Source organism: Plectropomus leopardus, chromosome 2, assembly GCF_008729295.1.
Source record: "Plectropomus leopardus isolate mb chromosome 2, YSFRI_Pleo_2.0, whole genome shotgun sequence".
Classification (NCBI taxonomy): domain Eukaryota; kingdom Metazoa; phylum Chordata; class Actinopteri; order Perciformes; family Serranidae; genus Plectropomus; species Plectropomus leopardus.
Window position 1 is genome coordinate 12,464,515 of NC_056464.1, and position 27,708 is coordinate 12,492,222.

Sequence of the window (27,708 nt, forward strand, 5' to 3'; positions counted from 1 at the left end):
TCTGAGCTGCAGGAGGCTCGGTCGTCATCGGTACAACAATAGACCTCACACAAACTAAATTGGAGCAATGACATGTGCCAAAGTCGTGTGCTGACGCATATTTGCTTCAAATTATTTATTCCTGTCTATTCCTTTCCCAGGCAGCGAGCCTGTGATGTTACATTTGAGGCCAAACAAAGAAGCAAAAATAACCGGAGCGCACATTCAGCTCTCCGTATCGTCGCTGAAAGTCAAAAGCAGAGCCTATATATAGCATCTATGAGGCTGCACAAGCACACTGCCTGTGGTGCCCAACATTTTGACAGTCAAGTGGACCGCGATTGTGCCATGATGTCCTTGCCCTTCACTCCAGCAAACAGCCAGCCTGCTGTGACTGTAGAGCCGCATTGCCGCATTGCGCAACGCAGAGACGGGGGCGAACACAGAGTAACCCAGGACATGCCTCAGTCGAGGAGACCCGTGTGTTTCCAAGCCGCAATTGCATCAGGAGATATATTTGCACACAGAAGCTAACACCCCCCGGCTGCTGTGCAGATATATGCAACCAATCCCCAGAGCTGACTCAAAGAACATTTAATTGTCCTCCAACAACCTACAGTATGTTTTCATTTCATTGAGTATCACTGGATAGAACCACATCCGCAGTTTATTTCACTACAAACACTCACAGTGGACAACATGGTAAATTATTTTCACCTGAACAAGTCCAACAATTTCTAAATGGGGATTGTGAAGATAAAAGGTGCAGTATGCACACAACATTTCACAGAACAGGTGTCAAACTGTCTAGGAACTTAGATTCATTTTTTAAATGTATCTGTACACAGGGTAAGGGCGGAAATAGAAAAGCACAGGGCTCAGAAGAACACTATTCAACCAAATATCATGCAGCAAGGACACCACACTGGTCAGCACAGTGCATCCATGGCTGTGGACATACAGAAATAGCAATGTATGCATCTAATCCAGTGGTTGTCGAACTGTGGGGCCAGCCGCAATGGCGGCCAGTGTTTCTTTTCCCTTATTTGTGTAGGGAAAATAAACAATCAGGAGTTTGCAGATGGTAGGACATTTACCGTAATTTTACTAAAATTCACCATAGAGCCTTTTTATTCGTTGCTTCCTCAATTATTGTTGATGTTTGTTAAAGAAATGTGAGGGTTGGGGGGACATAAACTCTTTTTCAGCTTCTGAAGGAGGACATGACAGAAAGTTTGTGAAACAATGATGTAACCAAACAGAGCAGCACAATGACAGCAACACGCATGCACACACACGCACGCACGCACGCACGCACGCACACACACACACACACACACACACACACACACACACACACACACACACACACACCAACAGGTTGTCTCACAGTTTTAACAGATCAAAAATGGCAGAGAGCTGGATCTAAAAGCCACACAAATAGTAAAAAAATGAATAAGAAAGAATAACAAAAGGATGTATTTTGTATTATAATATGGGGCTTCATTTTTCTGGGTAACAAATACAGTAAAGTAAAGTGCACATCTGTAACATATAGTATGTTAGTTAGTATGTAATTACAAACACGCAAAACTCCACGCACACAGTGAGGCAGTCATGCACAAGTCTCAATCTGTGTATGGTTTATGCTCTTTGCAGAGTAAAGAATAAGGCAATAAGAGTGAAACTGTACATCCCAGTGTTGTCAAAAAACACAAACCAATGTTCTTACCATCGAGGGACAGCCAGTCGTGCTGAGAAGACGGCAGGGCTGGAAGGTCGCGCGCCTTGTATTCAAACACCACAGAGGAAGAGATGACCTCACCACCCATAGCTACTTGCAGCATCACCAGTCCGGTGTCATGGGCTGAAGAGCAGGTAAGGAATTATTAAGACAGATCTGCTGTCTCAGAATCTTTTCAGGACAGCATTTTAACCACTATACACTGAGAATGTTTAATATTGCTTTTGCCCATGTGTGCTTGCAAAAAATATTTGCCTTGCAGTTTTCCCCTGATCACACTTAATGTAGCAGGATGTGACTCATGTATCACTTACTATATCTTCCAAAAAAACATTTCTAAGCAGAGCTGTGTTTATTGCATTCCTGCCAGACAGAGTCCCTCCTCACTATGTTATTTTTTGTATTGTTCCTATCTTTTTGTATAAGAGGGACTGCATATCCTGATAAGAGTGTGCAGCCAACACTGTTAGACTCTTTTATTGTATGCTGAAGAAAAACTGAGTATTAAAGGGATTAGTGGGGTTTCGGACGGGGTAATGTTTACATTTTCAAATAAAGACAATTTTTGTTTTAAAGGGGTGTGTGTTGTGTAAAAGTATGTGCATACACAGGCGTGTTACCTGGGCAGTAGCAGCGCAGCACCCCGGGCTGGATAAGGGCAGCAGGGACACTGATGTGGTCAAAGAGACAGCTGTACTCACTGCTCGACTCCAACCACGGACCTGTGATCAGCACCTTCACTCCACCCTGCGGCACACAAACAGAGACTTCAGTCTTATGTCACAAAATCTCTGTGAAAAAAAGACACATCACAGCATGCATACTATAATGTCCTGATGTCACAATTTGTGTGAGTGTCAGTTTGTGTGTACAGAAAATGTCTTTCATCAAACATCCTGATGCCATCTGTTGCCGAAATGTACCTCAGAGACATGATGGCCTAAATTTTTGCTTTCTATGATATGAATCTAAACTGACAGATATAAACTGCCCCATTTAAAAAGTGGTTATTATTTTGCTAATGACAAAGAGGCCTGGTAGCAGCCCCTAGAGGCTGTGCTGCTCCTTACATCCAAGTTGTTTGAGCTATCTGAAGAACACTGCCATGTGTTCTCTGTAGTGTTGCTAAAAATAACACATAAACAACATATTGTCCCCCAAAAATGTCATGAAGTGAGTATACAACAACAAAACGTGTTCAGTTTCAAAGCCTTTTACCAGCTTTTGGTAGTTTCTTTTTTGGCATTTGCAGTGCTCCCTTTACGTTAACTCTAAAAATGATGCCATCACCTTTCGAGCCTTTGGAGGTAAACTGTGTTGCTTTTTTAGGAAACTCAAAACTGTGGCATAATCAGTATGATGTAACACTGATGATCCTGGAAGAAAGTTGGAGGAAAATATTAGCTGAATATGTGCACATGTTGGAGATATGGCTAGTTAATGAGGTTCTTTTCGTCAAATTGTGTTTTTTTTTTTTGGCTTTTTTTTTTAAAGATGGTGGTAAGATGCTATGTTTCCACAAATTTCATCATAATGCAATGACAGAACGGGTGTCCAAGATACTATAAGTGGTGCATGGGTAAATTAATGAAGCCACCCTGGGTAATCAGTGTAATATTGAAATTTCATCAAAATCCAATCAGCTGAGTCTGAGTTATTCTGAATCCTTAATGACCACACAGCCAGGCCGGCGGTCTAAGTACAAATTGTGTTGAGCGTGATTTCAGCATTTAACGTCATACAAGCCACCGTCAATCATGTGGTGGAGGGACGGATTTCCTTGTAGAACAGTGATGAATAAATAATGTATGATAATCATGTTGGGTTTACTAACCTCTGGATAAGACCACTCTGGGGAGTAGTCTGTCACACCAAACAGCCTCCCAGTCTCCTGGAGCAGTCCCAGAGCTCCCTGCTCCACCTCCGAGCCCTGTAGGTGGCCTGCTGCAGTGCCCTGCTCCTCTCCTGCTGCCCCCTCCTGCGGCATCAGAACCCCAGTCACCGCTGCAGCCACCCCACCTCCAGACCCCTCAACTGAGATGAAATCATTGATGAGATCAGAAAACTGGCTCCCAAAGGAAGCCTCGAAACCTTCCAGACTGATGGCCCCAGCCCCACCTGTTGTAGCTGACACCCCTCCACCTTGTTGAGGAAGAGGAGAGCTGTAGAGCGCCCCATCAATGCTTGCACCAGCAGCTATTGACTGAGGACTGGCCACTACTGAATTGCTGGCCCCTGACAAGCTTACACCATTACACAGAATCTCATTTTCCCCTCCTCTCCTCCTCCATTGTCATCTGTGGGATGCAGGTAGTGCTCGGTGTCAACGCTCGTGTAAGCCTCGTGAGGTTCACCAGGTTTGAGTAGCAACTCCCCTCCGTTCTCAGAAGTCTTATCTAAACCCCCCACCTCTCGATGTCCCCTGCTGCCTGACTCGTCGACGGGCGTATCCTGTGGTGTTAAAGGAAAAGAGCCCACCGCCGCTCCTTGTCCATTCCTTCCGCACAGGCCCTGCTGCTCTGGGCTGGCTTGGTGGAGGTGTGTTTGCAGGTCTCCATTGGTAACCGGAGTGTCTGTTGGCACCGTGGGCAGGCCAATGTACGCCTGGGCCTCGCCTGGTTCCTGCGTCGCCTCAGTACCGTTTGTCTGCAGCTGGGAGGGCTGGCTCGTCTGGGGAGAGGCCTGGAGGAAGAGGCTGGGAGAGGGGTGGTGTGCGGGCTGGGTCAGACTCGGGACACATGCTGATGACATCACAGCACTGAAGTCCATCTGCTCCAGGGTGGTGCTGGGGCTGAGGCCTGTCCCTTCTCCTACATAGCTGCTCTGAGTGGCCAGCGGCGCCTCCAGAGGTGCAGGTTCTGTCTTGATGTTGTTGACAAGTGCTGGGTTGTAGACGAAGCCGTTGGAGGAGCAGTGGAGTCCTCCATCATCACCGTTACATCCCTCAGCCTTCCCTCCACCTCCTCCATACGTCTGGCCCTGCTTGGGATTGTTGAGGAAGCAATCAGGGTCAAAGGTCATGGTGGTCTCAGGAAGGCTGACTCCTCCCCCAGAGTCTAGAGAGCTGGATAGCACCAACTCTCCTCCTTCCCCTAAGCCCACGCCACCAGGAAATGACGCAAACCTCTGGTTTTCAGGGGCAACAGCCAACAGGATGCCAGCTGTGGTGCTCTCATGGGTGGACGCCAACAGGTGAGTGTGGCCAGCAGAGTAAACTGAATCCCCAGTCAGCGTGGTGACCTCAGACATAAACACAGCTGTGCTCTGTGACAAGCCAGCCCCGATGGCCAGAGCGGGGCTATCGGCCATGTCGCTGGTGATTGACAATGGGGAGCTCTGGGTGGTGTCAGGGACCTCCACCTGGTTGGTGGAGGTGGATGAGGACACTTCCATGCTGCTCTGTGGGAGTAGGGAGGGTTTGGTTATCCTGCCATTCCTCCTCTCTCCTCCGCCCGCTCTGCTCCTGCCCCCTCCAGGACTGGGCTCTGTCTGGCCCTCTGACACATCACTGTTCTGGACCTCTGTGCCATCTGCTTCCTCAGCTCTCTGGACTGCCGCTACTCCCGTACCCGCTGCAGCTCCACCTCCTGCTGCTGCCCCTGACTCCTGCTTGGATGAGATGATGCGCTGTTTGACACTGGAACATTTCTGATGCAGGCTGCTTCCAGCACCTGTCAGAAAAGACATTCAAAAAAAGAAACAGCTTTTATGACAATGCATCTTTATTTTTTGTCCTTTCAATTGGCCAGGTCAGTCGTTACACAAACATTTGACAGTGTGTAATGGCGCCCTCCAGTGTTCAGAGTGTACACTGAAAAATGAGATCATGAATGCTGAGCTAACTAGACGCCTGAGTGTTCAAAAACTTTAAATACATAAATGCAAAATGTGCCATCTGATTCTTTAGCAAGACATTTCATTTCTAAAATCTGAGGGCATTTCCAGTTTTTAAATTATATGTCTTCATTTACATTTTTTGGTGATTTAGCTGATCCATTTTCAGAGTGGAATTTAAGTGTCAGAGACCTTATGCATAAAAAAAAGAACCAATGACCATAGATGGATCAAGTCTGTGATCAAGAGAGCACTATGAAAAGGAAAAAAAAAAAGCAGATTACTGTTTAGTGTGAGCAAATTAGGGCGGATAGAAGTGAGAGGGAATATGATTCAGTGGGGGGAGTGAGAAGTGAGGTGCTACTTAAGTCAACAAGCCACTTAGTTTTGGGCAGCTGTCCTTATTTGCCCTTTTCAAACCAGATCAAAAGAGGGGTGAGATGAGGTAAGTGTGTGTGTGTGTGTATGTGTGTGTACTGGAGTTATCTACTCCCTGATGCTCATTTATGAATAATACATGGTGGATATTTCTGGCACCTCTGTCTTCCTTCCCTCTATGCCTCCCATTCTTGGGTGAAACATGGATCTGCCTCTAGGTGGCAGCATGGTGCCAGCTGTCTGAGCCATCAAAAACAAAAAAATCGAAATCTGTATAAAGCCTGTGCTGAATGTCTCTTCATGAGGTAGCTTTTTAACATACAATGTTGTAATTTAACATATCACTTCTCTGTAAAGTAAGTAAATAAGGCAACAACTTATCACACCATTTTGGAAGTCTAGTAGCATTTTGGCTTACTGATTTATCTTACAACAATATCTTAATAACCTGCCAAAATTAGATATTGTTCCTCAATGCAAGAGTGAAATTTTCATATCATCGTCCCTGAACTGCTGAAATCACCTGTTGTCTCATCTGATTATTGATGGCACAGCTCCAACCTGGTCCCCATTCTGCTGCCAAGTTATTTATAAAGCCTAAAAAGCAAGCCGGTCAACCAGATTATCTGTGTTTTAGATTTACTACACTGGTTTCCTACAGATTAATTTTGAACCTTACTGCACCGTGACAGGTGGTGTTTTTATTGACCGAAGGTGACTCATATCCCCAGGTTTAGGCAAAAGTGTGCGGGCTGAAACATGAGTGTAGGAGGGAGATGAAGTGACGGTAAAGCCAACTCACACATAGGTTTGAGTTGTCCGATGAGCTCCTCCTTGCTCCACTTGGCCCACTCCTTCCTGTCTGTGTTGATGGAGCAGAGGACGGGACCACATGGCTTCCCGCTGTCGTCCACTGCTGGTACATTCAGGTAGTGCACCAGAACGATGTCTGGGTTCTACAGTACGGGGACACACAGACAGATACATGCACGGACATGGTGTTAGTTAAACATGGCTTTTATTCATTAATTCATCATCATGTTCTTACCAGCATATGGGAGGGAGAGAATAAAAAGATAGAGTGTGTTTACAGGGGGAGGGGGAATGGAGAAGGAAAAGCAGGAGAGAACGTGGAGGTCAGGGAGGAGGTTGGACATAGCGTGTCAGATAAGATTCTCTCACCTGCCCATAAAAGATTTAACAGCTCAAGCCCACTCATCACTCTCTCCCTCTCTCTGACCCTGCAGAGGCTGCGTAAGCGTGTACATGTGTGTTTGTGTGTGTCTGTGTGTGTGTGCTTGCGTGATATATATACAGAGAGAGAATTAGAGAAACGGAGAGAGAGAGCGGTTCAGAGTAGTTCTCACTATACTGTAGGCCACCAGCAGACCTATGGAATTTCTACCCCATGAATGATTCAACAGGTGCATTCACGTGCATCTGTGTGTATGTGTGTGTGTGTCTGAGTGTGTGTGTGTGTGAGGAGAGCGCGAGGGAGAGAAGCTCCTCTTGATGAAAGATTCAGTAGACAGACTCAGGTGAGGGGGAGGACCTGCTGAGGTGGAACACTTTTCTCTCCAAAAGAGGATGGCACAGTGGGCTGCTACAGCACCACACTGTGCAATGCAACAGCACTCGCAGACTGATTTATGATCATATTCACTGATGTGTTTTGATATCTGTGCAAAGAGCAGAAAATGGCACTTTACAGATAAAGCAAGCAGAATTTCCCTTCATAATTTCAGACCGCAGGAATCAAACTAGTTGGGCATGCTGCAAAAAGAAAATATATTTGGGTGAGGGCATATTCAATTTACAGCCGGTGGCTGGAATGTCCTTGTAAATTTCATGTGACAAATTATGCAGGAATATTCTGCCGAAGAATACATAAATATGTATGCATTTCCATATTTTAAATGAATATTGCTGGGTATTCAATATTTTCTTTTAAAATGAACAGAGAGAGATGAACAAAGAGGCGGTGTAAATGTATGCGGGCATTTTTAATCATGTAACCTGTCATCTGAAGATGATGAGGTCCTGGTGACCATGTCTTGCATGACCAATCGGGAAAGAGATGTGTGTGTGTGTGTGTGTGTGTGTGTGTGTGTGTGTGCGTGTGTTTCACTCCTGCTCTCTGATGTCTTTCACATGAGCAGTAGAGTGAGTCCAACATCTCAATGAAAAACAACATGCTTTCACACACAGGGGACACCTGCGCATGTGTGTGTTGGTCTGAGCATGTAGTGTGTGGTGTTCATAGCTCCAGGGTGTTTTCTTGGAGAGGACCACATGGAGAGTAAAGCGCCTGAGTCCTTGCTGCTCACTATAAGTACTGAGAGTCACGGTTTCAATAACATACTGTGCTTTGGAAGTTACAGTCAACTTATGGCAAAGAAATATTTTTATTATTCTGCACTGTATGTTAGCATTACACAAGAACTATAGGCCTGGGATATCCTGGTGGCCTAACTGTGTGTGTGCATGTCCACTCAGCCAAACACCATCCAGTTTTATTATGACCCCAGCTTTGTGATAGTATTTTCACTATAGTCTGCCTCATTAATTTAGAGGAGGATGATGTTTATTGCTGGTTTATGGTTTGGCTTAGTGTTCTGTTTTGGAAATGGACAGTTTAACAGACAAAACTTCGTGTAACACTAATAATATATATTGTGGTTGCCCAGTTTTGTGTAGAACAGGAAATTAAGCCTCAACAAAGCTGGAATAAATGTTATAAGATGGTTGTAACGTGAGGGGAAAATACCTGAAATGACAAAGATATGCTGCCATATATGACAGCTAACAACTTATCACCACACAATAAATGATGTTAAAGTCTTGTTTAAATGTGTGAGAAAAGGCAAGGTGGGGAAGGGGGGGCTTACCTGCAGCAGCCAATAGCATCTACGATGGAAGGTGGGGATGATGGAGGAGTGGACGTAGCAGCCATACAGACACTAGAGAGAGGAGAGGAGAGGATATTGCAGGGGTAAACGAGAAAAGAAAAAGGGAGGAAGCAAGACAAAAAGTGAAAAAGGAGGAGAGGAGGAGAGGACAGTAAATGAGAGAACAGGAGAGGAGAACTTAGGTTATACCCACTTAGGCTGTATTGATTGCGGTGCTAAAACTAAATTGCAAACATGCTGTATGCGTTTTTTCCTAATGTCTTTTCTAAAATACCATAAATCTGATGTTGACAATTACAGCACAAGAGATTGTGAAATTTACTGCCTCAGCAAGACTAGACATAGCCCACTTGGAATTCACAAAAAGTCACACTGTCGTCAGCTCACAGACACTGCAAGAGAGATCAGGAACAGCGAAGAGGACAAAGAAGAGGAGGAGAAAGCAAGGAAAGCACAAAGTGTCAAGGTGGACAAGATGAAGCGGAAGTTCAGCATGGACTCCATCCAGCAGAGGATGCTTACATACATACCAAATAGTCTATACATGTGTCTGAGTGTGAAAGTATATCAAATGTATAACTGCAGAGGTTGATGTACAGATTTTAATGACTTCAGAATGTTTATAATATATGCGTTTGGTGCGATATATAAATGTTTTAATGCCAGTGCCAATGCAGCACCTGAGTTTCTGAACCAATGCAAAAAGAATACATTCTTTTGACACCTGAAGTTCAGGAATATTAATGTTTTGCTACAAAACCCTATATTTAAAGATATAGGCCTACTATGCAGGATTATTTTTTAAAATTATGTATATATTCACACAAAAGTAATCCCTCTTAATCATCACTTATGATGTTTTTTGCAGTCTCTGCCCTCTGCCGGCATTTTCTTATTCTCTTCTCATTTTCTGTGTACCCCCACAGCGCTCAGGTGAGATTTAGAGAAAGATAGCGATGAGGTGCCAGACCATAAGGTGCAGGATTCCAAGAGACACAGCACCGGAACAAGGCAAATATAACCAGAAACACCAAACAACAGAGAATCTATGGTGGGCTCTTACTTTCCCTTTTGCTAGTGAGCTTATTTACAAGTTGTTTTTGCAAAGTATACCTTTGACAAAGCAAGTTGAACTTCTTAAATGCGTCAGTGTGCAACCCAAGTCAACTGCACAAGAACTTAACTCTAAACTGTGCAAAATTCTCATGTAAATTAAGAAATATCTGATAAAGAAGTAAACAAGACAAAGAGTATGATCAAGCATTTAAAACAGGATTCCACCTTTTTGAAAGTTTCTGATATTATGTTTTTATGGAAATACATCAATCTAGAGATGTTCAAATACCATTTTTCCTTCCTGATACAGATTCTGATACCTGAACTTCCATATTAGGTGAAACCAAGTACCAATACAATACCACTGTGGTTAAAATAAAAATTAATTCAACAGCTGTATAAGTGCTATCATTTTTGTATAGCATGGTTCAAGTTAAACCCTAAACTGCTGGGACTTTTCGGTGTAAAATATTCTGATTATTTGCTAACAGCTAATGTTACAATTTTTGCTGGAAATCAATTCTTCTTCACTGCTCTATAACAGAAGTTTCCAGTGACTGTACAGTGCAACTCACTGTGTAGGCCACTGTTTTAAAGCAGTGCAAAAGAATAGACTTTCATGAAAACTTCAATTTTATGTGTGTGAAACTAGTATAAGATCTGTGCATAGACTAGCGTATTTGCCAATACCCAATCCAGCATTTTAAGGCAGTATCAGAGGCATTTCGGATACCGATAATGGTATTGAAAGAATTATATTTTGGTCAGTGGTCTAACAGTATTGAGGTTTGATAACCAGCCCTAATAAAGTTTGTGTTTGTGGTATTTTGAGAGAGGAAGGATGAAATGAAAAATAATTTTATCAAGGTCGTCACTGCCACTTTTTTTCCCATGCATTAAAATCAAGGACCACACAAACACTCAAACAGAGAAATTGGTTGTGTTTAAAGACAAAATTGCACACACAAACACTCAGCAATCAGGCTGTATATAATCAACATTTCCGACTTGTCCTGTTTTCTGTCTCATGAACACTCGTGCACACTTATATTTTCTTGCCATTTTGCCTCTTCTCAGAAGTAGCCCGCCCTCTATCTAAAGTGTGTTTTGCCAAAGGCAGAGTGCATTTCCATATATTTCCATTCGATATGAGGAGGCTCTCCATCCAGGGTTATGTTTTTCTCTCCCGCTTCCTGCCTCTCCCCATCCTCCTTCACTCCCTCTGCTCATTCCCTCATTCCCATCCCCTGCTCTACACACTGCTCGCTTGTGCTTGCTTTGGGGGGGTCCTGGGAAAGACGTGACACAAACAATTACTGAGCAACTATCAGGGAGAGAAACACTTTGTATATATGCGTGTGCGTGTGTGTGAGTATGTGTATTCATGCACGATTGCAGAAAATTGCATGTGAGATGAATGTCAATGTGAGTGTGGGGTCGTGAATAATAGAGGTGCAGATGGGAATACTTGATCTCAATTATTCCCTTTACCTCTGTGTCTCTCTTGCCTGTCTCCTGCTCACCCTTAATGCAAAACTATTGAGCCCTCTGCAAACAGCAATGTGCCTCCTCGCTGTCTCTCCTTCGCTCTCCCTTCTACCTCATTCTTTCTGTTTCTGACACATGCATGCTCACTCCTCTCACCTCTTGGTATATTCCTGCTGAATAATCAATTTTTGAGCTGGCTGATGTGACTCAAACACACACACACACACACACACACACACACACACACACACACACACACACACACACACACTCACTAACGCACAGACGCTGCCTTGAGACTGGATCGATACCCCTCTCTGTTCTGCTGAAGGAGGCATTGACATCATTCCTGGCCTCAGGCCAAACACACTCTTATCCTTCAGAAAGAGAGAGGCAGAGAGAGGAAGGGAGACAGGGGCACGAGCAGAGAGGGAAAGAAAGAGGGGCACCGCTCGCTCTCAGGTAACACATTGGCCTGCAGCCTCAGCATGTGTGTTTGTGTGTACATTGGTGTTACACGTATGTGTCTCCTTGGAGTGAGGGAGAGTAAGTTAGTAAGTAAGATTGGCAGTAAAACCATAGTCAGCCGCAAACAAGTTCATCGACTTGTTTTTCCATAACAGTCTCTCACCTCAACTCCCTGGACTTTAAGCTTCATGTGATCCTCTCGGGTGGTCTTCCCATCTTTCCGTTTCTTCCAGCAGTAGCCATCTTTCCTGTACTTCACCTTCTTACGGTTGTAGAGGATCATAGAGCCATTTTGAGGCCTGGTGGAGGACAGAATAAAGAGTTAGACTGACAGACAGTGTTGCATCATGTTGATTCTAGAGAATAAGTGTTGTTCACGGTGGTATCTTCTTTAAAGGGCCCATAATGAGAAAAAGTAAGATGTCCATTTCTTTTTCAACATAAGGCAGGTAAACAGGCTTATAAAAACTCTCAAAGTTGATACGCTTAGTCTACAGAGAAATGCTCTGAATTCAGAAGCTGTGCCTTTAAGCAAGTCATCAGACTTTTTTTTTGTGATGTCACAAATTTACTGTATTGGCTGTTGTGAAGATGAAATAGAAATGTGTCTCCTGTTGGATTGTTTTGCAGTGTATGTGAATGATATCAGCTGACAGGAGGTAAACAATGACTCAAGTTAGCAACAGAGAACCCCAGTGCAAAGTATGTGCAATATTTTGCATGTGCAAAAGTATTATGTGCAATTTATTGGGTGACTTGGTCCAGTTATTGCTGTTTTGTACATACAGTATATGGTTTGTTTTATTGTGACTGTGAAGGCATTTATGGGTGCAGCATCTGAGTCCAAGACAAATTTCCCTACAGGGACAATTAAGTATTATCATATCATATTATATACTGAGTACTTAAACCCATAACTGTGTTAGTATTCCAGCACCTCTGCCTCCCTCGTCTCTACATCTGATGCCTAAAATAACCTCTGTGGTTAACACAAGCAAAAGAGACTTGGTTTTTCTAAAAAATAAAATGTGTAAGTAAATACCTATCTTGTAAATTTTGATTCTAAATGAGATTACAGAACATCATCATGCTGAGCCGCGCCCAAAATGGCTTTACAAACTTAATGTAGTGGCGATGTTAAATGATGCAACTGTTGTGCAGTTCAATTTAGCCATTAGCTTTTTGCTTCTGGCAATTGTATTTAGGCTTCAAAAATCTGAAAAGTGGCATTCATCCTTAAGATTATCTTGCTGAACAAAATGCGTAAGTATCATAAACATTTGTTTGCCACAGGGCTTATCTTATAGTAATCCAAAGTCCAATGGAAAAATGCCATAGGCTTTTAGACAAGGGAATCAAGGCAAAGCCAACTTCCACATCAGCCTACAGAAAAGCGTCATCCCTCAACAGTGTCGTCAAAGTCAAATCCACAACTAATGTTGCAGAAACACCACCAGCGCAGATGTAAAAGACCCTGAAACACTGACCAGTCAAAGCACATTGAGCTTGGGGCTAAAACTGAGCATCTCAGACAGAGGGTGAATACAGGTATATTCAAGCAGACAGTGTGACAAAAATAATGTGTTTTTTGAACATTAAAGTATGTAAACATGTTCTAGTAGAAACCCAAAATAAAAGTATGAACCTGAAAAATGAGCACAGATTGGGACCTTTAAAACTGACAATTCACCTCCATGGAAACTGGCCAGACATGATTTTCATACTGTTCTTCCAAACTGCCCAAAGTATTAAAATTCTTCTGCACAACTGATTCACAAATGCCAACTAAAACAAGCAAAACACAGTGACGTCAGTATTATTCTGACACAGTCAAGTTAGCCCATCCTATGCTGCCCCTCCCCTCTTACATGTAGACTCAAACTCCTATGTGTTCATATTTTAGTAGGGTGATTTATGAGCACAACAGGAACATTGGCCTCTAAGCTCCTATTCTATACACACCTGGTGGGATGAACATGTGTGCGCGTGCGCACACACATACACTGAGAGCCATACATGTAGAGAGACAGAGATGCTATAGTGATATCAGAGATGGCAGGACCTACTACCGTGTGTTCTTTGAGCTCAATGTCAAACCTGCTGCTCAGCAATCAATCATTACACTTGAAAAACGTTAAGGACAGGTGTGTGTGTTTCTGCGTGTGTGTTTGTGTAGGTGGAGGAAAAAATGCTCCTCTGCCTTATCTCATGACAACAGAAAGAGAAAAGGCACGTTAACAATCAATAAACTAACACATACCCACAAGTGCTCTTTCTCTCTCACACGCACGGTCATGAAAACAAGCACACACACACATTCACACACCTCTCTCCTTTCCCTGCCCTCCTCTTCTCCATCAACCTCCAGTCTTTATCCCTCTTATCATAGTATCTCTTCATTTTCTCTTTACTGCTCCTTCAGTCCCTTTATTCTCAACTCCTTTCCACTTATTCACATCTTGTCTGTTTCTTTCGCTATTCTAACCTTCTTTTATTGTCTGTCTGTCTTTCTCTTCTCCTCTTCTCTCCTCTCTGCTAGAATTTGATGTAGACACATCTATATGGACTGAGATGATTGCAATTTACTCAGAACACTGTGTGTAGTGAAATTGAATTTACTTTGAGCTGATTTTCTTTGACACCTTAAATCTGTTCTGTTTTGGGGTGAGCCTGCCAGTTTCTTAGCGGAGTGGAGACCCCCACCCTCCGATCAAAGCCGAGTTTAGTCTCTGTCTCGAGCAGTGTGAGTCATCTCGGAGCTGCTGATTCTAATTATGTTATGGAGAAGATGGATGAGATCAGATGTGTGCCTGTGTGTGTGTGTGGGTGGGAAATACGTGCACGTTTGTGTGTGTGTGTGTGTGTGTGTGTGTGTGTGCGTGGTCGTACGCGCACATGGACGATGCCCGTGTTCCTCGCAAGCCCTCCGATTCAAGCAGACATAAATGCTATTGATTGTAACTGGGCTGTGATGTGTGGGATATAAAAAGCTTTTCCACCGTTCCACAGTGTAGCAGAGCGAAAACAGAGAAGGCAAGGGGAGGAGAGTGAGGGGGAAAGAAAAAAAAAAGACGGCAAGATAAAGAGACAGAGTGGGCGAGTGAGTGAGTCCGGTAAAGGGAGGAGAGAGGGAGGAGTAGATGAGAAAAGTGAGAAGAGGAGGTAATAGTCATTACTTTGAACTGATGAGGTATTTCAGTGAAGAGAGAAATGAAGGTCATTGATTGTTATCTTTATATTGGCCCCCCCACAAGCACACAAACGCTTGCACACATATGCATGAAAACACACACACATATGCGCACCACGCGCACACATAAATGTCACTGGCTCCCGTTTGCTGAGCTCCTTTCCATCTGATGGGATTAGGTGTAATCTGTTCTAATCGTGCCTCGTGTCATGTGTAAATGGGATTATATCTAACTGCTGCTCAATAACACCAATATGACTGCTGCTGCTGCTGTTGCTGCTGGGAGGCTGAGGCTATACGGCAGCACAACCAATCAATGAGAAATCCATCCACAACATAAACTGTGCTGCTGGCCTCAGGCTGCTCCTGAGAAGAGTCCTTCAGCTCGCACAATGGGAGCACACAGGCATCACCCCGGGCTTTTCAGCAGTGTCAGTAATCAGAAATGGGGCCATGAGGTGACCTCTTCACTTACTTTACTTTTTCTTTCTTCTTTTCTTTGTCTTTTCTTTCAAGTCTTTTTTTCTTTCTTTCTTTTTTTTTTAAATCATGCCTACATCATGTATTAACTAAGGTAAATGTCAATACGGAGATTTATCAATAATTCAAACTACCCTTTTCCCTTCCTTCTTTTCATTTTCTTTCCTTCCTTCCTTCCTGATTATAACCTCTCCCCATTCTAGGAAAAGAGCTACCTTTGGCTCATTCGGATCGATGAATATTCAGTTCTGGCATGTGAATCCCTGTTCACACCCCATCTTATACATACACACTCCCCCCTCCCTTTAACCACCCCTCCTCCTTACACTCCTATGTCTGAATTATACATCACTTATCCTAATACATTTACATTCATTAATACTCTATTTCCAGCTGACTAGGTGCTTTACAGTCCAGCCATGTTCTAGAGCGTTCTCTCCATGTAGAGTAGGCCGTCGGCAGGACCCTTTGGAGACAGTCGACGTACATCGCTAATGTTTTAATCAAACACAGCCACTCAGTCATTGGGATTAAACCAACATGAGTCACTGGCTGATTGAGCGATACTGTGTTTGTACGTGTGGGTGTCTGTAAGTGTGTGTGTGTGTGTGTGTGTGTGTGTGTATGTGTGTGTGGAAACAACTGCCTGTGCTCTCCTCACCTGGTTTTTGGCGATGTCGTCAGCCACTCATCGTGTTTCTCAAAAGTGATGAGATATGCAGCAATCTCCTAGAGAGACAAAGAGGAGACAGAAAGGTTATATTCGTGTGTGGATGAGTGTGTGTGTGTCACAGGGAGATAAAACATAACAGGTATTTCCAGATGACCTGCCGATGCCCACAGAGAGTGTGGCACTATCTGATTGCCACGGTGAGGTCTGGGTGCCTGATTGGTCACAGAGCAGCCAGTCAGGAGACAGATATAAAGGACAGACCCTTAGGGCCAACAACCAATCACGCTCACCGACACACCGATGTCTCCCTCCACTGGGGAGGAAAAGCTATCTCCTAAATACACACACATGCCACATAAACACACACACACACGCGCACACACACTGGGGTGCAGACCCATACACTCGCTGAGAGAGTGCGCTGATAGGAAAAGTTTTCTTGTACTTTGCAGTTTCACAGTTTCCCGTCAGATAAAGCCTGCTCCTAACTTGATTCTTAATTCCTCCGGCTCTCTTTTCATCTCCTCAGCTCTCCTCTTCCTCTCCACACTGTTTCTATTCTTCTTCCACACTTACATGAATCCAATAAGGAAAAAAAGAAAGTTCAAATCATACAGGTGCATTCTTCCGAGAGCAGGGCAAAACAAAACGTCCATACACACAGACGGAGACACACAGAGATGCAGCCAAAAGAAAACTATTGTTTGTATCTCGGGCTTTTTAAGTTGCTCATGCAATGCCGCCTTTTCCCTTTGCTAGGTGAACTCTCTCACCCCTGGCTTCCTCCTTGAAACATCATTCTCTCTCTCCCTATCTCCGACTCCCATCTCACCCACTTGTTGTGAAAGACTATGAAATGTAAATTGTCCTCTTAAGGCAATCAGTGTTTGAAATGTGGCACAAAGCAATAGTGAAGAAGACATCAACACTCCAGCACTCCTTCATCTGCCCCCTCAGATCAACAGTCCTCCTCTCCAGACCTCCACTCCCTCTCTTCCTCTATCTGTGTGTGTGTGTGTTTTTAGGTATTTGTCCCAGTTTGACATGAGAGCACTTGAGCTCCACACCGATCAGAAGAGATGGAGGGACAAAGAGGGAGAGGGGAAGAAAGGCACGGAGAGACGAAAAGAGAGAGCAGCTGGAGGGTGCTGGCACTTAACTGGATTGTTTTTTTAAGTATCCCCTATTCACTCCTCACATCCCAACCCCCCACTGCCTCATCCTGCATTTATATGTGTGTTTATATACATATATGTGTGTGTATGTGTGCGTGCGTGTGTGTGGAGGGACCTGTCATCACACCCTTAATAATAATCACGATCAAGCAGGCCACTGTTAATGTCGGTCTGAGGCCCATAAAACTTTTTAGCCATAGCTAGGCACAACACTACACACACACACACATACACACACACACACACACACACACACACGGAGTGCCTCATTCATTTATGCATCTATTCATTAGCTGTGACAGGCAGCCACCTCTCCTCCTCCCAAACCACTCCGCAGCAAGTCAATATCCTATACGGCCTCTACAGCCCTGGCCAGGCACTCGGGCTCCCCTAGTGACTGTCAGCCAGTGGGAGGCGGGAGGAGAGAGGAGAAGAAGAGAGGAGACGAGGGGCTGGGAGAGACAGAAGGATGGGAGGATTAAGAAGGAGGGAGAGAGACTTGCAATTAAAGGCCTGCCCCATAAGAGCCATTAAAAAGCCAGAAACAGAAGAGTCAGCTGAAATGGCAGCCTGACACACACACACACACACACACACACACACACACACACACACACACACACACACAAAAACACACCCACATATACACACTCTCACTGCAGACACACACTGCTGCTCCCTCCCTCACCAGCACACACACACGCCCATGTGAAGAGTGACAGAAGTGAGATGGTGAAGGTCGATCCTCAGGAAGTCACAGTTATTTTCCCCGTGGAAACCAGTGATAGAGCGCTTTGAGCATGCCTGGCGACACACTGACCCTTTAGGAATACTGTGAATGTGTTAGTGTGTGCGTGTGTGTGCCGTGCCAGACACAGGGACAGGGACAAGTGTCTTTCTCCAGGGATCTAGTCTAGAAACCCAGACGTTCTGCATGTCTGTGTGAGTCAGTGTAATAATACATTACGACAGGCCCAGCTGAATGCACACACACACATGCACACACAGTTTTCCCAACACACACCTATTCCTGTCTATCTGTGTGTATGAGAGAAAGTGAGAAAGAGAGAGAGTTACTTAAGAAATATCTAACAAAGCAGACAGCATGAGTGGGAAGTTAGATTGGAGCGAGCGATGCAGTTGGGGAAATCAGCCTCCCACTCACGCATCACTGAGACCATCTCCCTCCAAGAAACTGGTGGCATGTACAGAAAAGCAGACAGACAGACACACACGCGCACGCACAAACACATTCGCATACACTCACAGGCCTCAGGGAGATTTCCAGAGGAGGGCGGGGAAGAGGGGGGGTGGGGGTCGCCTACACTGCAACAGACTTATCCAGGAGCTTTCCCCAGGGAGATTCCGTTATAGGGTCTAGCCACAGGCTAGTGTGTGTGTGTGTGTGTTTGTGTGTGTGTGTGAGAGGGAGAGTGCGTGCGTGCGTGCACGTTTGAAGTCTAATGATGAGCATCACCCCGACAGAGATCTGGGGAAAACAGAGTTGTCTGTAAACTGGAACTGTCACATCCATTCGAAATGCCTCAAATGAAGGCTGTCGCTGGTTTCTCACCACAGAAATCATTTGGCATCGAACAGTTTATTTTGGCGGCACGGGGAGGTAGCAAACTGAAATGTCCTTTTCAACTACAGAATCCTTTTCTGCCTTTCTCCTTGAGCGCGGTAAGTCTTGTATACATATATGGGGGAAAGAACTGCATTAGCATTACCAGGGGAGGTCTGCTGATGCTGTAATTTGTTCCAGAGCACCTCCACCGGTTCTCTACTTCCCAGAACAACCCTGTCAGTGTCTGACGTTGATAGACACTCTATCCAAAATTGCCTCCCGCTTTTTATGATTTTATTTTTTTTTCGCAGAGTGCAGGCTTCTGTGTTTGTTTTTTTTTTGTTTTTTTTTTATTCCAAGCACTATCTCCACCATTAGTTTAACCTACATTTTATTGATTTTGGTCTATTTTTAAACACATCTCCTTCAAAGGCTCATCATTTAAATTAAACACAACAATGACAATTTCATGCTTAACCTACATACAATTTGATTTGAACTGTAATAATCAATAATCCATTAGAATTGAGAGGTGTCCGTAGGCATTTCATTATCCACAGTTGTTGCCAGAAATGTGTCAAGGCCGATCTCTTAGAATCACGACCTGTAATATTTAAGCAGTACTGAGTGACCTCTAAAATCACCAAGGTCATTGAGCTGTGGCTGCTTTTCTGAAGACGCTGGACTTATGGTATTTAACTGATGTACCATGTCTTTCTAAACCTAACCAGGTTATTTTTGTACCTAAATCTAATAAAGGTGAAAGTGGAATCTAAAACAACTGCAACTGTTAGGATAGGACGCATCAGAGGGACACTTTTGTCTTGGGGACTGTCATCAATGGGGACCAGCTGAGCAACAAGGGGGAAGCTCTGCTCCTGGCCGAAGGGGGAGCTGCTGCTGTTGGGTGCAGAGCTCTCCGCCTTCTGTCAGAGCTCTGACTGCAGCTCAGAGGCGGCAGCGGTGCTGAATCTGGGTCTGTTTGCGGTAGGCTGCGCTTCCAACTGATATAGAGGCATCAGTATTAAACTGAGACTGTTTCAAAAGCGGTAAAAAGTACTTGTTTAATAGCAGTACACTTCTGTGTACTGGCACAGTTGGTGTTCACACCTGATGCATAGCATGAAGCATACCAGAGTACACATGAAGCCTACACCTGTTCAAGTGGACCTGGGCACAAATCAGTGTACTGTGCCAGGGTATCATACACAGTGTTCACACTAATCACGCAAACTGGACTTTTTGGTGTACTTGGATCCGTATTTGGGTCCCTCATGTGAAAGCCTCCTTAATGGTGTGATACGGAGCTATGTGTAATAGAGTGTGTGTAATGTTAGGTGTGGCAATCCCCTTCTAACCCATATCTATGTGGCTAAAAATCACAGATAACGGCCATTTTAATGGGCTGATAACATGTGAATTGGATGTGAGTTAGTTGTGTGTTCAGCTTTAAGCTAACATAAATGATGCGACGCCTGACCAATAATGTCTTGTTTGCACTGTGTTCCTCTGACCTGGCTAATTAAAATGTGTAGCTCTCGACAGAAAGAGAGCCAAAAAATGAGTTACGACAAGGATAATTTTGTTCTGTTCTAGCAACACAATAAAATTTCATCAAGTCTATTGTAAACCAGAGCAATAATGTGTAGTTTGTATTATATTCCCAAACTGCCTCACTCCCCACTGTGTGTTACTTTCAACAGCCTTTATATTACCTCCACTGGCTAATACAACTGCTTAATGCTGTTTCCATAACAACTGTTGCAAAGCCCCTGATCAGAATTCCTCTCAAGCTTGCCTTGTGTTTATCATATAAACACCTCATCACACACTGGGCAACACACACATGCAAGTCCGTGGACATAAAAGACTTGTACACACATGCATACAAATGGGCCGTCTATTAATACACAAAGTCGCTTGTGTGGAAAATATAAATAAATAAATATAAAACTTGCCCCGGCTTTCTCTGTCTCTCCTCTCAGTGACACACACACACTGCACGGACAACAGATTGGTGTGCGCACACACATGCACACACACATTTAGTGCCGGTCTACTATTGGAGGACAAGGTCTGACCTTCAGAGGGGACCCACCCCTGTCACCTGGCTGGGAGAGAGATATGAACGTTACATCTGTCTCTGTCACCCCGGCATGCACTTGAACATACAAGCATACAAAAATACCCCCCATGTCAAAACCAAGGCACGGTAGGACGCACACACACATACACACACGAACCCAGAGAGGGCTAGTCTCAGAAGAGTCTCTGTGGTGGCTGCTGCTGCCCATGTGAGTGACGGCTTTATAATGAAATAGTCACTCTCCCCTCTCTTTCACTCCCTCACTCCCTCTCCTTTTGGTTTGACCTCTTTACTTTCTCCCCCCTCTCCTCCTTCTAGCTCACCCAGTTCCCTCTCTTTTTCTGTCTCATTTCCCTCTCATCTCCCTCTCGCCAATATATAGAAGTCCAAATGTTGAAGGTGGCTACACACACACACACACACACACATACACACACGCACGCACACACACACACAGTATGGAAAGTAGCGCAAACTTTTTAGCAGAGACCTGAGAGTAAGGAAGAGTCAGCCCCAATCCACTGAGGGAACATCAATCATATTTTTCTAAGACTTCCTCTCTTGCGCACACCTTACCTGTCCTCTTCCTCCTGTCTTGTATTTGCATTTGAGGAGACGGCCCCCACTCTCTCAGCAGGAGGGTGAACACATCAAAGACGGCAACAGGTGTGTGGTGTCAAACACAATGCCAGGACCCCCGTTGCGCTAGGGCGTCTTTGGATAAAGCCTGTCAGAGTCCTCAAAAACCCCCACAAAGTGAACCAAGAAAGGGGTGCACACAAACACACACATACACACACACAAATGGAGGTATATTTGAAATCTCTAATGATGAATTTGTGTTTGCCAGTGGGAGGCGGAAGAAGACAGAGAGAGAGAGAGAGAGCAAAAGTGAGAGAGAGGGTGAGGGGGGTGTCTCAATGAAGGAGTCTCCAGTGGTTGTGTTAACCCCTGATGCCTCATCTCACTGTGAGTCATTCTGCCCTCCGAGGCTCGTCTCTGCTCAGCTATTGTTGATGTTATTGTTATTGAGGAGGTTTGGTATGCTAAGGAGAGAGAGACAGAGAGAGAAAGAGAGAGAGAGGTAGTGGGAGAAAGAAAGCGAGAGAAAGAGAAAGAGTGTGTGCCACCTCTCATTGGCATAAATACTTGTTTACAACAAGACATAAATTGGCACCCTGTCAGTCAGTCTCTCTATTTCTCTCCTTTAACTCCCTTACTCTATTTCCCTCTCTTTCTGTCTCTCTCTCTCTTCCTCTCTCCCTCTGTGCTGCTAAGCGTATTACAACACTCCCTGGTTCAGCCCTCTCTCATTACCATATTCTAATTACATTCGTTAAGGGGAGCATTTGGGAGTTTAATGAATAAATTTGAAAGATGGGTCTCCGTGGCGATCTTTAGGTTTGTCTCCTCCTCAACCAACTGAAGATGGGAGCACACGCTTGTGTGAGCGCACGCGTATGTTTGTGCGGTGAGGTTACGCACCTGTTTCGGTATGCCCGTGCGCTCTCAATAAATATCACTGGAGCTCCATTTCAGAAGAAACAAACAAATCTAGTTAACGGCTGGAGCTCACGTGGAGTCCTCTCTATCTCTCTCTCTCTCTCTCAAAAAAAAAAAAATCAATTCAGAATTCTTGTTTGTCTCCGCCAAATAAAGATTTCATGTCATTTGTTTGTTGTTTTGGAAAAGACTCGGAGCCACCCATGTTGAAGTCATGCATATTTAACTCTCCTCAAGCCTCAAAAACAAACTGGCAAAGACAAGCATCAATTTACAAATACACAAATTGTCTGCAATCTGGGGTTTATCTATTCTATTGACATCAGACCTGCAAGGCTTCATACTGGGAGATGGGCAGGTGGAGTTAAAACAATCATAAGCAAAAGTAAACATAAAAGGTTATCAACCCTGCTCTGGTGACTGGCTTCCACTGTTGTGCAGTTTGATCTGTGTCTGCCTAGGACGAAGCCCTGGGCTGTAGACCTGAATCGACTGTTATTATGGGCCTTGCACTCACTCTTTCAGGGTATTGCAAAATGTGATATACCTTTCACATGGTTTAATAAAGGAGTCCCAAATGCATTCCCAATTCTGATGATTGCCAGCTTGTGCTTCAGGGAGTCAAGGAGTGACTGAGTATACTTCACCTCTTGCTCATAAATAACACGTTTCAAGAGCTGACAAAATGATGCGCTTTGACTTGGCCAACTGCCATTGATTACTGACAATTAAACAACAACACCAGCAACACAAAAAAAGCAGAATCCAATTTAACCCCTTCCCCACAGAAATCACTTTTACTGCGATTGCACTTGATTAAAATGATGGGTTTTTTTTCTTTGGCTAAATACATTATTTTTGAAATCCCAGAGAGGCTTTACTCATTTTGTTGCTGTCATAACCACAAATCAGGAGTCAGCACAATTTAGGCAGCGTCTGGAACGTCTTTATTATATCTTGTGGTAAAAAGTATGGATTTGTTTCTTTTTGAATTCAGTTTGACATAATCCATCTTGAAATTTCTCCATGCATCAAAGACAGACTGTACGCATCAATAGCTAACAAAATACACAAACAGTGAGATGCTGTAAGTGATCATATCTGATGAACATGCAACATTTGCCATAAATAGCTTAAAAGTGCACGGTATAGCATATCAATAGATCCAAAGGGGCTCCTCCTCACTGTTGCTACAGTATATTTACAGTGATGATACACTGCACAGGGTAGAGCCCAGTGTCATCACCCTCACTTCAAGCACTGTGACTCATGCAGTGGGCGCAAAAGGTATGTTAGCTATCTTTAAACTTCTATATAATGTAAGATACATGTATATAAATAAATAACAGGGGGGGAGATGAGAAATATAACCAACGTTTTTACAGCTTCACAGCAGCCATTTCCATTTGTATTATCGTTGGAAACTATCATGACCTTTGCGAGACATTTTGTTTGCTTGAATCCAGTTTGTTTTCAACCATTAAATGTGTATCGTGCTGGCAAAGCCATTTAATAATTACTCTAATTTAATGCACTTTTAGAGATTGAAGAGGAGACAGACATCAGTCATTGCCTGCCAGGCTGTCCTGGTAACTTTCCACCTCATATGAACTGTAATGGACTGTGACTTTCTAGTTCCAACATTGCAATGACACCTTAGAGCAGACGGGGGCCGGAGCTTATGCAGCCTCGCTGAGAAAAGAAGATGATGCTGATGTTGTGTATTGGACAATGTTAAGACTTGAGAGCTGGCAGGCTACATATACAAACATACTGCCAGACATATATGCTGCCAACAAGAGGCAATTATGCAGTTAGGATTAACACTAGGTAATACTTGTTTTTGGGACGGGAAAACTTGCTGTTGCCATGTTTTTCCTGTCTGCTGGAGAAGGGAGTGAACACTTCCACTGAATAACAATCTAATTTTTGGGACGGTGTGATTTTGCTCCAAGTATTACAGAGGAATTTCAAAGAGGACTGCAATACCGTTAGCAAAAAACTTTCTCTGTCAAACACCCAAAGGCATGAAAAGAACACTATTCTCAATCTCCGTCACTTGGCCAAGAAACAAGTGAGATGCTCTTCCTCTTATATTAGGTGTTCATCATCCCTCCCACCCACATACTGCTTCATACTGTACATTCAAACAATTAAATATATGCACTGTCAGTATGCAAATGCGGTATCAGTATCCCTTATATAGTTGCCTCCTTGGAGTACAAGATGATGGATGATATATTACAGCTGAGCTGGTCTTAGACTAATGACACAGCTGCATTACAATACACAGCTTAGTACACGGCTAATATTGTGTATGCACAGAGACAGAACACGCACATTCATATACGCGCACGTAAATGCCACCTTGTTTAATCCCCCAGGAATCAGTGAAATTTGATTACCGTGACTTTTACAAGCACACTCCATATGAGAGTAGACATTCCATACATCAGCAGGAGGGAGGAAGAAGAGGGGAGAGACAGAGAGATGGTGAAATACGTGATGCTGGATGGAACTACAGAAACACTGGACACACACGGTGGTCTCCTGAGTGGAATGCAACACACACACACACACACACACACACACACACACACACACACACACACACACACACACACACACACACACACACACTGCCTGCACACAGTGGTTCACACTATTGTCTATTACGATAAATGTATGAAAGGGTATATTTGCCAGCAAATGTATACATCTCCCAGGGTAAATCTTGTGAATGTGTACATTTCCAGGATAATGTTAGTACAAAATGCTAGTCACAGCATCATGAGACTCCCAGCTATCTTGCTATTTTTTTTGGAGGGGGGGGGGATAATATGTCGTAGGTGGCTAATTTACTGCCTTGGCAAGGCTCCTTGAAAATATAAAAGATCTGTGAGATACGAGAAATCCAATTGAGTAACATTATAATGTCAGAAAAACAGGAAAAGATCATATTTGTGTTTGGTATGTTTTTTGAATGCATACCAGCACACTGACCTGCATCACAGTTTGATCACTGTATGAGGATTGAGGCAATTTGAGGCAATTTTATGGCATGTATGCAGCTCAACGTTGGAATGTAAAGGAGAACAGGGTTGGTTGTCACATTGTATAGATCTCACTCCCGTGAGGGTGTTGTTTAAAAATATTGATACTGATTTTTTCAGAAGTGAGGTCAGAGGTCACCTACAGACACTTAACATTAACACCTAAGACACTTGACAGTAAGGTGAGACTTATGATATTTCTCATGGCAAAATGTAAATATTCAGGTGGTCTGTGTTTCTCTTCTAGGCTTTTACATTATGGGTTTATAATAAAACAATTATTACCATTAAACAGTATAAAGGGAGAACTATGTTTTTCTTAGCTAGGCTACAACATGTGGTTGTTAGATTAGTCACTAGAAAAAAAACCCAGCTGGGACTGCTTGTCACAGGAATAAAAAAGCACTGATAGAAATTGCTTTTTTTGCTTTTGTTCTCTCGCTGCATGAGCTGGTTAGATTGTTACATTTCAATGAAAAATTTCAATGAAATTAAACTTTTTAAATTAAGATCGCCTCAATTTTTAAAAAGTAAGATAGGGACAACCAAATAAAAGGCAAAAAAGAAAAGAAAAAGAAACATGAAATGTGAAATAGATAAATGTTATTGATGCAGAAATGAAACCAGTGGAATGCACCCAGAATTCATGCTGAGTGAAAGTATTTGAAGGTTGGGCTACTATTCACAATTCAGTGTTATGTTTGGTATGGTGCAATTGCCCAGCTGATCTGCTTTCAGATAGGTTTGACTGAGCATTCTGAGAGATTTTAAATTTATCCACTAAATATGTGACATAAAAGAAAAGCTGTTGTAGCAGCTCCCGCCCACTGTTGCTGCTGGACAACTCCGTAATCCTTACACAACAATGAAGCAGTAACAATCGTCTGTAAAACCCTCTCAAATGACTCATGTAGAACTCATACCGTCTCAGGTGTCCACAGATTTGCTCAGTGAAAATAGAACACGTTATTTTTTCCTGTAAAATATTGCTAAATGATTGTGCACCTGGAGACTGACAGAGTGAGCACCAGCAAATAAGCACAAGTAAAAAAGTGGCCATCAGGGTAGTGCTACCTTTGTTTTAAAGCTTCAAACTAGATAAATACATACCTAGACTTGAATTTAACAATTGTACGAATATTGTGAGAAGGACTTCAAGATATTTTGATGTTACTTTTTCTTTTTTAAATAATGTTGGACTTTTGTGCTACTATTTGCCAGTGTTGTAACAGTAGTTGTTAGATTAGTCACTAGCAAAAAAAATCCCAGTTGGGGATGCTTATCGCATGCCATGTTTTCTTTAGGGATAGTTTGTCACATGTATTGTTCTTTATATTGTTCTAAAAGGATAAAAAAATGTACTCATAGCAAATATTTTTCTTCTTATGTCTTTTTGATGTATGAGCTTGTTAGGATAATGCATTTCAATGGAAAATTTCAATGAAACTTTCAAAGGACAACAAACCAACTACTTACTCCACAGTGGGGATGGTTGCTACAGGTGCACAAGATGTTTATCTCTCATGTAGTCAAGATTTTGGAGAAACATCTGATGCACTTCCATCTCTGTAAAAACATGTGAATATGGGCAAGACTGCTTCAAAATTAAAGTCTTTAATTGTGAAACAAAACTCCATGAGGCCAAATACCAGTTGATGAACACTGTTCACAGTGTGCAGTAAACACGGCAGGAGAGCTCCATGATAATATGACTTCTCAACTCATTAACAGGGAAACACAGAGATGAACAGATTTACCTTGAGAAATGCTACCACTGAATGTTAAATATTAACCAACGCTGTGGTTGATAATTTACATTTACTGCTAAATATTCATATTTATGGTTTCCCATGTACACATTATGGTTATCAAATCAAATATACAGAGTCTACACTGATAACGAGTGAAAAGAAATCAAAGCAAGTGAAGCTGACATTCCTTATCATTATATTGTATTCTTGCTCAGCAATAAATAACATTGATTTTGCAATTAAACGACCACATAATCTTCCCAGTTTTAATTAAAAATAGAGCTGCAGCCTGCAAGTGGCCATTAGTGGGTTGAAGCCTATGAGGCCAGCACACTGAGATCCATGAGATATCAACAAAACTGACAATTTGACCT

General features: G+C 43.3%; 1 protein-coding gene across 1 annotated transcript in view; it reads right to left on the bottom strand.

Moving 5' to 3' along the window:
- Nucleotides 1-27,708, bottom strand: part of LOC121953960 (calmodulin-binding transcription activator 1-like) — a 57,777-nt gene that overhangs the window by 13,017 nt on the left and 17,052 nt on the right. Inside the window, 8 exon segments of the mRNA XM_042501251.1 lie at nt 1,712-1,846; nt 2,344-2,470; nt 3,558-3,994; nt 3,997-5,394; nt 6,738-6,891; nt 8,824-8,895; nt 12,020-12,155; nt 16,188-16,255. Of these exon segments, the coding sequence (XP_042357185.1) occupies nt 1,712-1,846; nt 2,344-2,470; nt 3,558-3,994; nt 3,997-5,394; nt 6,738-6,891; nt 8,824-8,895; nt 12,020-12,155; nt 16,188-16,255 (2,527 nt within the window).